Source organism: Piliocolobus tephrosceles, chromosome 18 (genome assembly GCF_002776525.5).
Source record: "Piliocolobus tephrosceles isolate RC106 chromosome 18, ASM277652v3, whole genome shotgun sequence".
Classification (NCBI taxonomy): domain Eukaryota; kingdom Metazoa; phylum Chordata; class Mammalia; order Primates; family Cercopithecidae; genus Piliocolobus; species Piliocolobus tephrosceles.
Genome location: NC_045451.1, coordinates 64397866 through 64416163, shown reverse-complemented (window position 1 = coordinate 64416163; position 18298 = coordinate 64397866). Strand labels below are relative to the sequence as shown.

At 42.7% G+C, this 18298-nt stretch overlaps 1 protein-coding gene across 1 annotated transcript in view; it reads left to right on the top strand.

The window, feature by feature from the left end:
* The window catches only part of DLGAP1 (DLG associated protein 1), a 976217-nt gene that overhangs the window by 915563 nt on the left and 42356 nt on the right, over positions 1-18298 (top strand). The window contains exon 12 of the mRNA XM_023228478.2: positions 17205-17626. Within this exon, the coding sequence (XP_023084246.2) occupies positions 17205-17626 (422 nt within the window). The remainder of the gene's footprint in view (positions 1-17204; positions 17627-18298) is intronic.

Sequence of the window (18298 nt, the reverse complement as noted above, 5' to 3'; positions counted from 1 at the left end):
ACAGAGCGAGACTCCGTCTCAAAAAAAAAAAAAAAAAAAAAAAAAGAAATAATAGTGGAACTGTGGCTGGGCGTGGTGGCACACACCTGTAATCCCAGCACTTTGGGAAGCCTAGGAGGGCAGATCACTTGAGGTCAGAAGTTCAAGACCAGGCTGGCCAACATGGTGAAATCCTGTCTCTACTAAAAATACAAAAATTAGCTGGGTATGGTGGTGGGCACCTGTAATCCCAGCAACTCAGGAGGCTGAGGCAGGGGAATTGTTGGAACCTGGGAGGTGGAGGTTGCAGTGAGGCTAGATCGCCACTGCATTCCAGCCTGGGTGACAGAGCAAGACTTCATTTCCAAAAAAAAAAAAGAAAGAAAAAAGGATAGTAGCAGAATTGAAAAATCCAAAAGGAGTTGGAAGATAAATTTCAGAAAAAAGCACTATATATATATAATGTCTTAGTTTGGGCTGCCATAACAAAATACAGCAAACTGATAGTGAGCTGAGATTGAGCCACTGCACTCCAGCCTGGGTGACAGAGTGAGACTCTGCCTTAAAAAAAAAAAAAGGTCTGGTTCTGGATCAAGATGTCGGCAGTGTTGATTTCTCATGTGGTCTCTCTCCCTGGCTTGCAAATGGCCATCTTCTCCCTCTGCCTTCGTATTGTCTTTCCTCTGTGTGTGTCTGTGTCCTAGTCTCCTGTTTTTATAAGGATACCAGTCATACTGGATTCGAGCCCACCCTTGGGGCCGCAATCATCTGTTTAAAGGCCCTATGGCCAGAGCAGTTGTTCACACCTGTAATCCCAACTCTTTAAGAGGCTGAGGCAGGAGGATTGCTTGAGCCCAGGAATTAGAGACCAGCCTGAGCAAAATAGCCAGACCTTGTCTCTTGAAAAATAAAAAAAAATTAGCTGGGCATGATAGCATATGCCTGTAGTCCCAGCTACTCGAGAGGCTGAGGTGGGAGGATGGCTTGAGCTCAGGAAGTTGAGGCTGCAGTGAGCCATGATCGTGCCACTGTACTGCAGCCTAGGTGACAGAGTGATACCCTGTCTCAAATAAAAATAAAAATTAAAGGCCCTGGCCCGGTGCGGTGGCTCATACCTGTAACCCCAGCCCTTTGGGAGACTGAGGCGGGCGGATCACGAGGTCAGGAGTTTGAGACCAGCCTGGCCTACATGGTGAAACCCCGTCTCTACTAAAAATACAAAAAATTAGCTGGGCACGGTGGCATGCGCCTGTAGTCCAGCTACTTGGGAGGATGAGGCAGGAAAATTGCTCGAACCTGAAAGATGGAGGTTGGAGGTTGCGGCGAGCCGAGATTGCATCACTGCACTCTAGCCTGGGCAACAGAGCGAGACTCCATCTCAGAAATAAATAAATAAATAGATAAATAAATAAATAAATAAAATAAAGGCCCTATCTCCAAATACAGTCACATGCAAAGGTACTAGGTGTTAGGACTTCAACATACGAATTTAGGGAAGGGGCCCATGATTCGGCCTGTAACACATATTCAGCTGTGAATGACATTTCCTAGTCATAATAATATAGTTATAAAAAACAAGTTCTGAATATAGTTATCCAAACTGATAATACAACTATATCAGGGGAATGGAAAAATACAGGGACAGACCGGAAGTGCATGTGTGTATGTGTGTAAGAAAGAGAGGCCAGGCGCGGTGGCTCACACCCGTAATTCCAACACTTTGGGAGGTCGAGGCGGGCGCATCACGAGGTCGAGTTCGAGACCAGCCTGATCAGCATGGTGAAACCCTGTCTCTACTAATAATACAAAAATTAGCCGGGTGTGGTGGCACGTGCCTGTAATCCCAGCTACCTCAGGAGGCTGAGGCAGGAAAATCGCTTGAACCTGGGAGACGGCAGTTGCAGTGGGCCGAGATTGCACCACTGCACTCCAGCCTGGGCAACCAAGTGAGACTCCTTTTCAAAAAAAAAGAAAGAGCGAGTGAGGAATAGGAGTGGTGGAAAGGTGAGAGAAATCTAAATCTTCAGCATTCCTAAGGACAAACAGTAAAAAAAGTTCAAAGATTTATTTTTGTTATTTAGAAATAGTGTTTAAAAGTGGCTGCCTCTGAAGCAGAAAGTTGCTCAATAATTGGGCCAGGCATTTCTATTTTTCATAACTAACCTTTTAGAACGATTTGATATTTTAAAACTGTGCGTATATCACTGTGATAAAATTTCCTGAAATGAAATAATCCAGACACATAAAATATGTTCTCTTTTTTTTGAGATGGAGTCTCAGGCTTCCCCCCGGCTGGAGTGTGTGCGATCTTGGCTCGCTGCAACTTCCGCCTCCCAGGTTCAAGCGAATACCCCGCCTCAGCCTCCGGAGTAGCTGAGATTACAGGCATGCGCCAGCACGCCCAGCTAATTTTTGTATTTTTAGTAGAGATGGGGTTTCGCCATGTTTGCCAGGCTGGTCTCAAACCCCTAGGCTCAAGCGATCCGGCCACCTCCACCTCCCAAAGTGCTGGGATTTCAAGCCTGAACCACCGCACCTGGCCTAATGCAATGTTAAATAGAAATCATGAGTATGGACATCCTTGCCTTGTTAACTGATCTTAGGTGCAAATAGGCAGTCTTTCACCTTTAAGTATGGTGTGCAGTGGCGCGATCCGATGTGTACCACTATGCCTGGCTAATTTTTGTTTGTTTGTTTGTTTTCTTTTTTTGAGACAAGTCTCGCTCTGTCGCCCAGGCTGGAGTGCAGTGGCGCAATCCCGGCTCACTGCAAGCTCCGCCTCCCGGGTCCACGCCGTTCTCCTGCCTCAGCCTCCCGAATAGCTGGGACTACAGGCGCCCGCCACCTCGCCCGGCTAGTTTTTTGTATTTTTTTTTTAGTATAGACAGGGTTTCACCGTGTTAGCCAGGATGGTCTCGATTTCCTGACCTCGTGATCTGCCCGCCTCGGCCTCCCAAAGTGCTGGGATTACAGGAGTAAGCCACCGCGCCCGGCCTAATTTTTGTATTTTTTGTAAAAACGAGTTTTCACCATGTTGCCCAGGCTAAGCTTGAACTCCTGAGCTCAAAGCAATCTACCTGCCTCAGCCTTCCAAAGTGCTGGATTATAGGCATGAGCCACTGTACCCAGCTAGCTTTAGGTTTTTTGTTTTTATAGATGTCTTTTTATCTACTTGAAGAAGTTCCTTTTTTTTCCTAATTTGTTGAAAATTATGATCAGGAACCGATACTGGATTTTGTCAAACGCTTTTTTGGCATCTATTGAGATGTTAAAAAGTTTTTCATTTTTAGACTGTTACTATGATGAATTGCATTTTTTAAAGAAAAATTATAGTAAGATACATATAACACAAAATTTACCATTTAAACCATTTTAAGGTATACAATTCAGTGGCATTAACTACATTTACAACATTGTACAACCATCATCATGACTTAGTTCCAAAATATTTTGATCATCACCCACAGAAATCTCATACCCGTTAGTAGTCCCTGCATTCCTTTCTCCTCCCAGTCTCTGTAACTACTAATTGGCTTGCTGTCTCTGTGGACTTGTCTATTCTAGATATTTCTTATAAATTGAATCATACAATATGTGGCCTTTTGTGTGTGGGCTCCTTCATTTAGTGTGATGTTGTGGAGGTTCATCCATGTTGTAGCATGTGTTAGTACTTAATTCCTTTTTAGGAGTGAGTAATATCCAGTTGCCTAGATATACCACATTTGGTTTATGCATTCATCTGTTTATGGATATTTGGGATTTTAAAAATCTTTCATCTATCTATTTATCCATCTTGAATAGAGCTGCTATGAACATTCATGTACAAGTCTTCGAACACCTGTTTTAAATTCTTTTTGGTATATACCTAGCAGTAGAATTGCTAGTTAATATAGAAATTCTTTCCACAGCGGCTGCACCATTTTACCGTTCCTACCAACGATGTATGAGCATTCCAGTTTCTCCACGATCTGGTCAACACTTATTTTCCTCCTTAAATTTTTTTCCCTTATGGCAATCCTAGTGGGTATGAAGTGGCATGTCACTGTGGTGTGGATCTATATATCTGTGATGACTAATCATGTTGATTGCCTTTTCATGTGTCTATTGGCCGTTTTTTATCTCTTTGGAGACATGTCTCGTCATGTCCTACGCCTATTTTTTAATAGGGTTGTCTTTTTGTTGTTGAGTGTTTTAAGAGTTCTTTATATATTCTGGATACTAGATCCTTATCAATATATGATTTGGAAATATTTTCTCCCATTCTATGAGTTGTTTTTCCACTCTCTTGATAGGGTCCTTGGATGCACTACAGTTTTTACATTTGATGAAGTTGGCCAGGTGCAGTGGCTCACGCCTGTAATCCCAGCACTTTGGGAGACTGAGGCAGGTGTATCATCTGAGGTCAGGAGTTCAAGACCATCCTGGCCAACATGATGAAACCCCATCTCTATTAAAAATACGAAAATTTAGCCAGTTGTAGTGGCTGGCACCTGTAATCCCAGCTACTCGGGAGGCTGAGTGAAGAGAATTGCTGGAACCCCGGAGGCAGAGGTTGCAGTGAGCCAAGATAGTGCCACTGCACTCCAGCCTGGGTAACACAAGTGAAACTCCATCTCAAAAAATAAAAATAAAAATAAAAATAAAAATAAATAAATACACCTGATGAAGTTTAATTTATGTTACACAGGCTGGCCTTGAACTCCTGGGCTCAAGCGATCCCATCTCCTCAGCCTCCCAAGTAGCTGGGACTGCAGTGTGCACCGTCCCAGCCAGCTTATTTTTTCTTTGGTTGATTGTGCTTTTTGCTTTCATTGTCATATTTAAGAAGTTATTGCCAAATCCAGGGTCCTCAGGATTTGCTCCTGTAATTTCTGCTAAGAATGTTACAGTTAGCTCTTAAATTTAGGCCTTTGATCCATTTTGAGGTAATTTTTATATATGCTAAGGATCCAACTTCACTATTTTGCATGTGTCTATGCAGTTATCTCACATTGGTTGATTTGGTTTTTTTTTTTTTTAGTTTTGAGACGGAGTCTTGCTCTGTCACCCAGGTTGGAGTACAGTGGCATGATCTCTACTCACTGAAACCTCTGCCTCCTGGGTTCAAGCGATTCTCCTGCCTCAGCCTCCCGAGTAGCTGGGATTATAGGCACCTGACACCATGCCCGGCTAATTTTTGTATTTTTAGTAGATATGAGGTTTCACCATGTTGGCCAGACTGGTCTCGAACTCCTGACCTTAGGTGATCTGCCCGCCTCGGCCTCCCAAAATGCTGGGATTACAGGTGTGAGCCACCTCACCCAGCCACATTGATTGATTTTTGAATGATAATCTAACCTTGTATTTCTGGGATATACCAATTTTGTCATCCTGTGCAATGCTGTTTATATATTATTGGATTTGATTGGTTAAAATTTAGCTAAGAACTTTTGTATCTGTATTCATGAGGGCTCTCTTTCTACAGTTTTCTTGTCTTTTGTCTTTGGTATCAGAATAAAGTTATCTTCATGAGGTAGGAACTATTTTCTTCTTTTCAGTTTTCTGGATGATTTTGTGTGGAATTGGTATTTTTTTTTAAATTAATGTTTTATTGAAGTCACCAATGAAGCTACCTCGATCTGGAATTTACTTTCAGGGAAAGTTTTTAACTATAACTTCAATTTATTTAAAAGATTTAGGCTGTTCAGGCCATTGATTCCTTCTTTTTTGAATTTGATTATTTGTACCTTTCAATGAACTTGTTTATTTTATCTAAGTTATCCAATGTATTGGTAAAAAGCTGCTCATCATATTCCCCTAGTATTTTAATATTTATAGAATCTGTAGTGATGTCACTACTCTCATTTCTGATATTGGTAATATGTGTCTTCTTTTGTTTTTCTCATCAGTCTGCTAAAGGATTATAAATTTTATTAGCTTTTGAAAAGAACCAGCTTTTGATTTCATTGATTCTTCTGTATAGTTTTTCTGTTTACTCCTTCGCTGATTTCTGCTTTTATCATATGAGTTCCTTTATTCTGTTTACCATGAGCTACATTTGCTCTTCTATTTTTAGTTTAAGGTGGAAGCTGAGCATTGATTTGAAACCTTAATTCTTTTTGACTAGTGGTGTCTAGTACTATATATTTCCCTCTAAGTACTGCTTTAACTGCATCCTACAAATGTTGATACATTTTTTCTTTTTCTTTTTCTTTTTTTTTTTTTTTGAGACGGAGTCTTGCTCTGTTGCCCGGGCTGGAGTGCAGTGGCCGGATCTCAGCTCACTGCAAGCTCCGCCTCCCGGGTCCAGGCCATTCTCCTGCCTCAGCCTCCGGTGTAGCTGGGACTACAGGCGCCCGCCACCTCGCCCGGCTAGTTTTTTTTTGTATTTTTAGTAGAGATGGGGTTTCACCGTGTTAGCCAAGATGGTCTCGATCTCCTGACCTCGTGATCCGCCCGTCTCGGCCTCCCAAAGTGCTGGGATTACAGGCTTGAGCCACCGCGCCCGGCCCATTTTTTCTTTTTCATTCAGTTTAAAATACTTTCTATTTTCCCTTTTGATTTTTTTTTTTTTTTTCCTTTAACCCATGGGCTACTTAGAAGTGCGTTACCCAGTCTCCAAAAATTTGGGAATTTTCCAAATATTTTTTAGCTATTGATTTCTATTTAATTCCATTGTGGTCAGACAACATACTTTTTCTTGAACCTTTGAAAATTTATTGAAACTTGTTTTTTGGGCCAAAATATAGTCTATCTTGTTAAATGCTCTATGTGTACTCGGGAAAAAAAATGTGTACTTTGCCTTGTTTTTTTTTTTTTTTTTTTTGAGACAAGGTCTGGCACTGCCACCAGACTGGAGTGCAGTGGCTCCAGCTCAGCTCACTGTAACCTCTGCCTCCGTGGTCTCAAGGGATCTTCCTACCTCCTACCTACCTTGAAATCAACAGCTAAAAAATATTTGGAAAATCCCCAAATTTTTGGAGACTAGGTAAGTCACTTCTAAGTAGCCCATGGGTTAAAGGAAAAAAAAAAATCAAAAGGGAAAATAGAAAGTATTTTAAACCTTTCTTATAGGGCATGACTGCTGGCAATGATTACTTTCAGCTTTTTTTTTGAGATGGAGTCTCGCTCTTTCACCCAGGCTGGAGTGCAGTGGCACAGTTTCGGCTCACCACAACCTCACAACCTCCACCTCCCAAATTCAAGCAATTCTTGTGCCTCAGCTTCCCAAGTAGCTGGGACCGCAGGCGCATGCCGCCACGCCTGGCTAAGTTTTGTATTTTTAGTAGAGATGGGTTTTGCCATGTTGGCCAGGCTGGTCTTGAACTCCTGACCTCAGGTGATCCACCCGCCTCAGCCTCCCAAGGTGTTGGGATTACAGGCGTGAGCCACCATGCCCGGCCTACTTTCAGTTCCTGTATATCTAAAAAAGTCCTTATTTTGTCTTCATTTTATTTTATTTTATTTATTTTTTTTTTTTTTTTGAGACGGAGTCTCGCTCTGTCGCCCAGGCTGGAGTGCAGTGGCCGGATCTCAGCTCACTGCAAACTCCGCCTCCCGGGTTTACGCCATTCTCCTGCCTCAGCCTCCCAAGTAACTGGGACTACAGGCGCCCGCCACCTCGCCCGGCTAGTTTTTTGTATTTTTAGTAGAGACGGGGTTTCACCGTGTTTGCCAGGATGGTCTCGATCTCCTGACCTCGTGATCTGCCCATCTCGGCCTCCCAAAGTGCTGGGATTACAGGCTTGAGCCACCGTGCCCGGCTTGTCTTCATTTTAAAAAGATATTTTTGGCACATACAGCACTCTAAATTAATGGCTAAGTTTTTTGGTTTTTTTTTTTTTTTTTCCAAAGAGGAATGAAGATATCCCAGTCTTGGATAGGTCATGCGTTGAACAGTACTTAGGTGAATATGCTGTTGGGACCAGTGCAGGTCTCACCTCTTCCATATGCTGCCATGCAAATTCCAGCTGCCTTGTCCTCCTTATACCCCTAGCAATGTCTCATGAGTCAGGGAGACCGCCTCCCCATGGGGACCACTCCCTGGAAACTTGCTCCAGTCAGTGAAAGGTCCCATTTGTTTCCCATATCTCAGAGATCACTGTTCTTCATTGTCTGATATCAAATGTCTTGAAAACAGTTGTTTCATACATTTTGCCAGCTTTTTAGTTGTTTCAGATAATATAGTAAGTTCAGTCATTCTTACTCCATCTGTGCCACGCACAGAAGTTGTCCATATAAGTTTTATTTGGCGTATATGTAAGTAAGGCAAGCCCTGTTATTTAGCACTACTCTCTGGCTTTGAAGGTATTGGAATGTATTGGAAAAATGTTGGAGTCGTGGGGCCGGGCGCGGTGGCTCATGCCTGTAATCCCAGCACTTTGGGAGGCCGAGGCGGGCGGATCACGAGGTCAGGAGATCAAGACCATCCTGGCCAACATGGTGAAACCCCATCTCTAATAGAAATGCAAAAAATTAGCTGGGCATGGTGGTGGGCGCCTGTAGTCTCAGCTACTCGGGAGGCTGAGGCAGGAGAATGGCGTGAACCCGGGAGGCGGAGCTTGCAGTGAGCTGAGATCACACCACTGCACTCCAGCCTGGGCAACAGTACAAGACTCCGTCTCAAAAAAAAAAAAAAATTGGAGTCATGGGAACAAAAGAGTATTCTAGTTTAGAGATCCAGATTGAAAGTTGCTTTACCTCTCTGTTTCTAAAATTTGGGAGGTGGCTACTATTAACATCAATAACCTTTTTTGGTGTAAGTTCTCTGATTCAACACCATCAGTGTTTCCTCAACTTTAGGGTCGTGTTACATGTAGATAGAGATTCCTGGTTGAAGTTTAGGACCTATGCTTATTACCATGGTTCCCAGGTAGCTGTATTGTTGTCATAATCTCCACTTCAGAAACAAGAGATAAGTGAGTAAGTGTGTGGTATAGGTTCTGGCTTCCCGCCTCCATTCTAACTCAGCTACCTTTCCTAAAGTGAGATATTTCTGATGTATTTTGTAATAATTTATAAAGTAATCATCTCCCAGCTTCACAACTGAAAGTGTTAAGGGGAGGCAAAAAACTTTGCAACTGTATACTCCTTGGTTCCCTAGTGACAATGTCAAATTGACAAGTGACAACTGTCATTCTTGGTTATATGGAAAGAAGCTACTGGTCTCATAACAATGTTCTGGAAAGCGAATTCCAGGAGGTTATTTTTCTGGTGTATGTATACTTAATATTTTCATCTGTGCCTTTACAAACGATTTCTCCACTGTCCGGGATCTTTAGAGATCATCGAGTGGAATTGAGTGTGGCTGCAAGAACTCTTTTCCTTCAGCATCCAGAAAATCAGAAGAGAAAATTTTTCCTAGAATAAATGAATGGCAGACCACTCTGTGGCCTCTTTTTCTGCCTCATCAACTCTCCAGCCTTATCAATTTTTGTTAAACAGGTGAAATTGGCTCATAGTGAATGTCTACAGCAAGCTTTGTGTGTTCAGAGGTGTGTGTACCTAAAGGGAAAGCCGGTGTCTTTTCATTGATGTCAGTGGAGTGGAAATGGGAGCAGATGGGTATTTTGATGATTTGCATAAAAGCTTCTGCTGTTTCTGATCTTCTGTTGGTGGAGCAACCTCTTTCTCTCCTAGTATCCTTTTATACATCACACATAACATTTAGACCTCCAGGACATACTTAACGTGAAAGAGAAAAAATGCTGGCATTAAATATGCGTGTGAATGGCACCCACCATTCCAGTAGATCTGTGAATGCACAGACTGAGTCAGAGGTGTTGAAGGAAAGCCCTGGTGACATATTATGAGAGCCACTCCTCGTCTCTAGAAACAGATGCCTCAGTGAATAGGACTGGTACCCTTTTTTTTTCACCAGTGTTGCCCTGTTTCCATTTGCATTTCCAGAAGTGACCCAATTCTGAGTTTCCTTGCTTCACACATCAAAGCTCGCAGCCTTCGTAACTGGGTGGAACAAGCAAGTGGAAAGGTAGCATTGTTTTCTCTTATAGCACCATGTCAACTACTATGAAAGATCTCTTTTGATCACAAGGGACTTAAATGTGTGAACACTGGGGCTTGTAGGGATTTGTGCCTTTTCAACTAAGCAGGATATTAAAACGTAAGGCCAAAATTGAGGTAACATCTGACAGCCCGTTCAGGGACCACAGACTTGGAAAGGCCTTTGGCAATCAAAAAACATTCCTTCTTTGTCAACCCAGAAGCTTTGGATCAATCCCCACTCCTCAAAGTTTCCTTGGAGTACCTCACAGCCTGGTACCCACCCTTGAAATTGCACTTGAAAAGTAATTTCTTTTCTTTGCCAAGTTAACAATACCATGACCTAGCCAAATAGTTCCTTACTGTACACCTGAGTTTTATAGGCGTGGCATTCAGATGTTTCAAATTTCAAAAGCCTGAAACTTGGCATAACTCCTGATAAGCCTCATAGCTTCCTTTTTTCTTTTCTTTCCCTTCTTTCTTTCTGCCATCCCTCCCTCCTTATCTTTCTCTCTCTCTTTCTTCCTTTTTGCTTATTTTTCAAGATAACTTAGTTTGCAAAAAGAAAACCATCTGTCTCACAAGCCTATGGCCTCCATTTGACAAGACTCAATAAAACATAATTGTTAGTGAGACGGCTCATGCTTTGTTTGTTACCTCGGGTCAGTAGCCAAGGAGTGACCTAACCCTCCAGTTGCTGAGGTAAAGCAGTTCCTTCTGGGGCACATTCAATTCAAGGATGTTTTGTTGAGACTCCTAACCAGGGTTCCTATAGTGACAGCCCATTAAAGGTATTAGCACCTGCCCAACTGGTGCTAAAAAGGGGCCGGCAGCACGCTGGGCCCTCTCAGAAGTTACCAGATGACAACACGTCCACTCTCATTATTTTCCATTTCCTCCCTTTGTATCATTTGAGAAAAACATCACAATTATTTGGGGTGGAGAAAATTTTCTTATAGGAAGCCTATCCTATTTTCCTTTGCTTTAAAGACATCTTCAAGTATGATGTATGTAATCACAGGAATGATGAACGCAGAGGATTTGAAATAACTGACGGATGTGTGTCTTGAGATAGTTTAAAATCTGGTGATAGGATGGTGTTAACCGTATATAAGTGGAGGGTAGGAGGGTTCCTCCCAGCTGAATTTTTTGAACAAGGGATGCATTATGCCTGTGCTCTCCCATGCATGATTCTAATTGGGAAGCTGATCCAAATTTGTAAACCTAAGTAAACCTCTTTTTAGGGAGCTTGAATTTTTTTTTTTTTTTTTTTTTTGACACAGGGTCTCACTCTGTTGCCCAGGCTGGAGTGCAGTGGTGCAATCTCAGCTCACTGCAGCCTCCTAGGTTCTTCAAGCCATTCTCGTGCCTTAGCCTCCTGAGTAGCTGGGACGACAGCCACGCACCACTATGTCAGGCTCATTTTTGTATTTTCAGTAGAGACGGGATTTTGTCATGTTGCCCAGGCTGGTCTCAAACTCCTGGCCTCAAGTGATCTGCCCGCCTCGGCCTCCTGAGATGCTGGGAATACAGGTGTAAGCCACCTCACCCAGCCGAGCTTGAATTCTTGATCTCAGTCTCCTCATGCCCATGCCTTATTTTGATCTGTCTTTTATTTTACGTAATGAGACATCTCGGTTTTTACATCAGTGAAAGGGTGCCATTTCATAAAATACCAAGATGGTTGCACTTTCCAGGAGTAGCGTTTCAGATCCCACATATATTCAGCCTTGACAGAAGGCTTAGTTTAAAATGTCTAAAGGCGTGTACAAAGAAAGAAAGAATAGCAGAGTGCTAGCATTGCCCCCTTAGGAACTGGACTTAGCCTTGAAAAGCAGCCATTATGTGAATGAGAGGGATAAAGACGCTAAGTAGAGGCCAGGGGATTCTATGACGGAAAGACTAAGTTAGTCTCCTAAAAATACATTCATGACTTGAGTCTCATCAGTTGAGTGTCTTGTAGGTCCAAAGCACAGATGTCATAAAGATAATGACTGTGCTTAGTTTGCTTAGTTTTTGTGCACAATGTCTTTTGTTTAACTGCAACTCTATCAGACAGGGGGACAAGAATGGAACCTCTGCAATTTACCCACGTATATTTTGATTTGTAACTTGCTGTACAGAAAAGTTGTAGGAAGTGGGGGAGGGTAGAAACGCCCCTAGTTAGAAATATAAACTTGTTTCATAGAAGGAACATAAAGCAACAGCAGAAGTGAATGCTAACAAGTGACTTTCTTCTGGCTATTCAGAACAGACAGAGTATTGTGTTCCATACTGGTTGATCCAGTCTTTGCTTTCATGGTTTTCTGCTCCTTGGGCCAGAATATTGGCCGGCATTTTTCAGAAGTTGTAATTATTACACACTGTGCCTGCAGGGGCATGAAGAGCCAAAGAAGCTTCAAGATTGAAAACTATGGGTTGGGAAACAGCAAGCCACTGGGTTCAGCTTTTGGGCTTTATATCATCAACCAGCAACTGATCAATTCTTTCAAAAAATAAAGAAATTAATCTAGGGACCTCATTTTGTGTTCCTATCAAAATTGCAGAAAAACAATAACAACTGGACTGCACCCTTCACCCAGAAGGAACTTTGCTCATGAAAGATATAAATCACTTTGTAGAGCAGAATGTTCTTTGAAAGCTCTGAGTAGAAGAAAGCACTTGCTTAAGGAACTTAATTGATAGAAACTAGCAGTTTGGACAGGGCTGTCTGAGTTCAAAGGCACCGCTTTTAATCCCAAACTATTTTAATTTTACTTAACTTTTATTTCTTTCTGAGTGACTACACTGCAAACTGCAGACTTCTATTAATCTACTGCCAAGTAATTTTTCTTAAGAAGGTGGATACTTTGCAAGATCCATCGCCAGGAGATGGCTGTCAGGAATGCGGGTAGTACAGTTTTGTGTAGATAAAAACAGAGGCACAGGAAAGTAGGTCATTCTGTTTTATATGTGGAACAGATTCTGGCTCTGGCAGTTTGCTCTGATTGAAAACAATAAGGGACTAGTACTTCTTTAAGTTTGGAAATGTAATGCCTCTGGCAATACAGGATCTTGGAGCGTGGAGGCTAATGTTTTCATAGTTGGGATTTCATGTTAGTAGAACAGCCAAAATGTCAACTGTTTGCAAGGAGAGTCATCCAATTCACACATATGCAGCTGGAGAGAAAGCTTAGCTTCAGGAGATGACAGTTAACATTTTGGGGATGAACTGGAAGAATGCAGAAATAGCCTACTGCAGCCAAGAAATGAGTGGTTGTTGGAAGAACCACTTTAGCAAAATTGTTCTTTCTTTCATTGCTAGCACACGAGACTTGGAACATTGCATTCAGACTTTCACACTATGTGGTTTTTCTGTTTTTCTTTTTCTTTTTTTTTTTTTTTTTTTGGCCCATTTGCGAGTTAAGAGCTTACAAAAGTGACTAGGTTGGATAACTTCAGGGAAATTGATTTCTTCAAAACAGCAAATGGGCCAACTTTGGCTAGTTTATCTTCATAAAATGGATGGCCAGAATTACAACATATTTGGTCATTTTGGCCATCTTAATAACTGACACAGATCAATACCTCAGCCACTTTTTTTCTTGACACTTATTCTCTAGAGAAAAAAAATTGATTTATTGAGATGACTCTTCCTTTTTGTGACTCTTAGTCTTTCTACAGTCTTGCGAATAACTACTTGTCTGTATTATTGAGGTCATTCTTTATTTTTGATGGACTAGAATATTGGTTTTTATTGGCTTCAAGAGTGTGGTCCAGGATAGTTTTTTAAAAACCCACATAATCTGGTGTATTTAGTGTTGTATAGATATTGTTTAGTGCACTATCGTTTAAGGCTGGCACTACTGAATATGAAACAGTTGAAAATCAACTGGCCAACAAACTGTCTTAAAATGGCACAATCGTGAGCTACTCAAAGAAATGTACCACCTCACACATTCAAAATACAGAAATCACAGAACACACATTCTGTCCGAAAAGCAGAAAATAACACATGTTGCTAAGAACGTGGAGAAATAGGAATCCTCGTGCACTGTTGTGGGAATGCAAAATGGTGCAGCCACTAAGGAAAATATTAGGATTGTTCCTCAAAAAATTAAAAACAGAATTAGCATGTGATTCAGTAGTTCTACTTCTAGCTATATAGTCAAAATAATTGAAATCAGGGACTCAACAGATACCCGTGTATCCATGTTCATAGCAGCATTACTCACAATAGCCGAAAGGTGAAAGCAACTCAAGTGGCCATGAATGGGTAAGATAAATATGGGTAAATACATACAATGGGAATACTATTCAGCCTTAAAAAGGAAGGAAATTCTGACACATGTTACAACATGGATGAAACTTTGAAGATGTTATGTTAAATTTAAAAAGCCAGTCACAAAAACACAAATACTACATGATTCCACCGATAAGAGGTACCTAGAGTAGTCACACTCACAGACACAGAAAGTGGAATGATGGTTGCCTAGGGCTGGGGGAAGGAGGAAATGGAGAGTTAGTGTTTCATGGGTAGACAGTTTCAGTTGGAAAAGATAAGAAAGTTGACATGGATGGTGGCGATGGTTGCACATACAGTGTGAATACATTAAGTGTTTAATGCCATTGAACTGTATGTTTAATAATGGTTCAGCTGGTACATTTTATGTTATATATATTTTATCATAATAAAAAATAAGTAAACTATTAGGCCAGGAAGTGACTTTAAAAAAAAAAAAGATATACAGGGCAGGGTAACAGACACATGGTGCTATCTTCAGTGGACTTATATTTCGTCATCGTTTCCTGCCTTCTCCAGAGGCCAGCAAAACTCTTTTTGTATGTCTTCAATGACTTCAGGCCCACACCTTCCTTGCCCGTTGTTTGAGAAGGAGTTCCTCATTTCTCTCCTCTTCTCCCTCCCCTCCCGCCTTCCACATGTTCTCCCCTTCATTGCAGGGTTCAGCCAAAGATATATAGGGCACTTTGGTTGAGAAACATTGATCTCATGGACATCCATGTAAAATGCACAGACCTAATCTGTGAACAAGGTGTCTTTCATCACCTTGCTAGAACTGTGAAAAGAAAATTAAAGGCACAGGTGAGGGCAGAAATACAGAGCCCTAACAGAGAACTATAAGCTTATGTTTGCTCCCAAGGCTTTGTACCTGCATGACTAAGAGAAAGGTAAACACTTACCAGCCAAATGAGTTTTAATTTTAAGAGGAAACTATTGAAATCTCAGTTTGGGCTGGGTGTGGTGGCTCACACCTTATAATCCCAGCACTTTGGGAGGCAGAGGCAGGCAGATCGCCTGAGGTCAAGAGGTCGAGACCAGCCTGGCCAACTTGGCAAAACCCCGTCTCTACTAAAAATACAAAAATTAGGTGGGCATGGTGGTGCATGCCTGTAATCCCAGCTATTCGGGAGACTGAGGCAGGAGAATCGCTTGAACCAGGGAGTCTGAGGTTGCAGTGAGCTGAGATTGTGCCACTGCACTCCAGCCTGGGCAACAGAGCAGACTCTGTCTCAAGAAAAAAAGAGAGAGAGAGAGAGAGAGACAGAGGAGAGAGAAAGGGAAGGAAGGAAGGAAAGGAAGGAAGGAAAGAAGGGAGGAAGGAAGGAAGGAAGGAAGGAAGGAAGGAAGGAAGGAAGGAAGGAAGGAAGGAAGGAAGGCACTTACTTCAGTTTGCTTTCAGGAAGTCTTAACTTGATAAGAGTTGCCCCTGGAAAAATGTGGCTTCGCAGGATTCATGGTAGTTTTGGTCCAGGTTAGGTTATGTTTTTCCCCATTTTTTTTTTCTTTTCTTTCTTTCCTTTTTTTTTTTTTTCTTTTTTGAGTCGCAGTTGCCCAGGCTGGAGTGCAGTGGCGCAATCTCAGTTCACCACAACCTCAATTTCCTGGGTTCAAGCTATTCTCCTGCCTCAGCCTCCCAAGTAGGTGGGATTACAGGAATGTGCCACCATGCCCAGCTAATTTTTTTTTTGTATTTTTAGTAGAGACGGGATTTTTCCATGTTGGTCCGGCTGGTCTCAAACTCCCGACCTCAGGTGATCTGCCCGCCTCGGCCTCCCAAAGTGCTGGAATTACAGGCGTGAACCACCGCGCCTGGCCTTTCTTCCCATTTCTTTTTTTCTTTTCTTTTCTTTTCTTTTTCTTTTTCTTTTTTCTTTTTTTTTTTCTTTTTGAGGTGGAATCTCGCTCTGTCACCCAGGCTAGAGTGCAGTGGCGCGATCTCAGGTCACTGCAACCTCCGCCTCCCAGGTTCATGCCATTCTCCTGCCTCAGCCTCCCCAGTAGCTGGGACTACAGGTGCTCGCCACCACACCTGGCTAATGTTTGGTATTTTTAAGTAGAGACGGGATTTCACCATGTTAGTCAGGATGGTCTCAATCTCCTGACCTCGTGATCCGCCCGTCTCGGCCTCCCAAAGTGCTGGGATTACAGGCATGAGCCACCGCACTGGGCCCTTTCTCCCTATTTCTAAGCAAATTACCCAGACTAAGATACTAGTGAATTGTTTCCTTACTCATCACCAACCAGAATTTCAGGACTTAAGTCACCCCATATTTGGGCAGGAAGTGGGACACTTCAGGTAAGGAATGATAGAGCTGCACATTCTACTGGCTTTAATAGTTCAGCGCTTTGTCCCACCTATACAATTTCTCTTGATACGCTTTAATATTCCATATTGAGCAAACATGAGATTCGTGCTCTTCACATTGAAGCTATGACAATCAGTATGCTTGCCTCAAGGGTCTACCCCTGCCACCACCAACCCCAACACACACATACACACACACACACACAGAAGATTGAGAAGATGTGACTTCTAATGGTCACACCCGGTGAGTAAAGTAGAAAGTCGTTTTGCTTCAAGAAATATCCTTGCCAGATGCAGTGGCTCACACCTGTAATCCCAGCACTTTGGGAGGCCAAGGCAGGCAGATCACTTGAGGTCAGTAGTTTGAAACCAGCCTGGCCAACATGGTGAAACTTCTTCTCTACTAAAAATACAAAAATTAGCCGGATGTGGTGGCATATACCTGTAATCTCAGCTACTCGGGAGGCTGAGGTGGGAGAATCGCTTGAACCCGGGAGGTGGAGGTTGCTGTGAGCCAAGATTGCGCCACTGCACTCCAGCCTGGGAGAAAGAGTGACACTCTGTCTCCAAAAAACAAGCAAACAAACAAACAGAAAGAAAAAGAAAAGAAAGAAAGAAATATCCTCTAACTAAATTTCTTTTTTCTCTTCTCCCAAGCTTCCGCAGGTTCACTCGATCCAACAGTGTGACGACAGCAGTACAGGCCGACCTGGACTTCCATGATAATCTGGAAAATTCTCTGGAATCTGTAGAGGACAATTCGTGTCCTGGCCCAATGGCCAGACAGTTCTCCCGCGATGCCAGCACCTCCACAGTCAGCATTCAGGGCTCAGGGAATCATTACCACGCCTGTGCCGCGGATGATGACTTTGACACGGATTTTGACCCCTCTATTCTGCCTCCTCCGGACCCCTGGATTGACTCTATCACTGAAGACCCTCTGGAGGCCGTGCAAAGGTCAGTGTGCCACCGGGACGGCCACTGGTTCCTGAAGCTCCTCCAGGCAGAGCGAGACCGCATGGAGGGGTGGTGCCAACAGATGGAGCGGGAAGAGCGGGAAAACAACCTACCCGAAGACAGTAAGTAATGCCACCCACCGCGCCACACCCGTCCCCTGGGGCTGGGCTTGCTTGGCGTGCGCAGACCTTGTTGTTTTCTTCTCTGCCAGCTTCACTTGTATAACCTTGACGTTCCACACCCCAAACCAGAACACGCAGGAGAGCTAGGCGATTCCAGCTGAGTCCAGAAGTCTCTGCGCAGCACAAAACCAAGAAAACTCCTGGGTAGACAGACGTAACACTGTCCTTAGCTCTAGGCCCATGACGTTCTTTTTCTCTCTGAAAATACCAAGCTCTGTGTGGAGGTGCTTTCACGTCTCTAACTTGGTCCTTCTTCTCCAAGATGATCCTGGAATGTCGCTGATTCTCAGAGGATTGAAAAGAATTCTAAACAAAACGTCTCATGTATCCCATAAATATATACATCTACTATATACCCACAAAATTCTTTTTAAATAAAAAAGGAAAATAATTCTAACTAGCCCAGTGCAGTGGTGCCCACTTGTAGTCCCAGCTGATTCAAGAGACTGAGGTAGAAGGATCGCTCGAGTCCAGGGGTTAGAGGCTGCAGTGAGCTGTGATCACACCACTGCACTCCAGCCTGGGTGACAGAGCAAGACCCCAGCTCTAAAAATAAATGTATAAATAATGCTAACTTTTTTTTTTTTTTTTTTTTTTTTTTTTTTTTTTTTG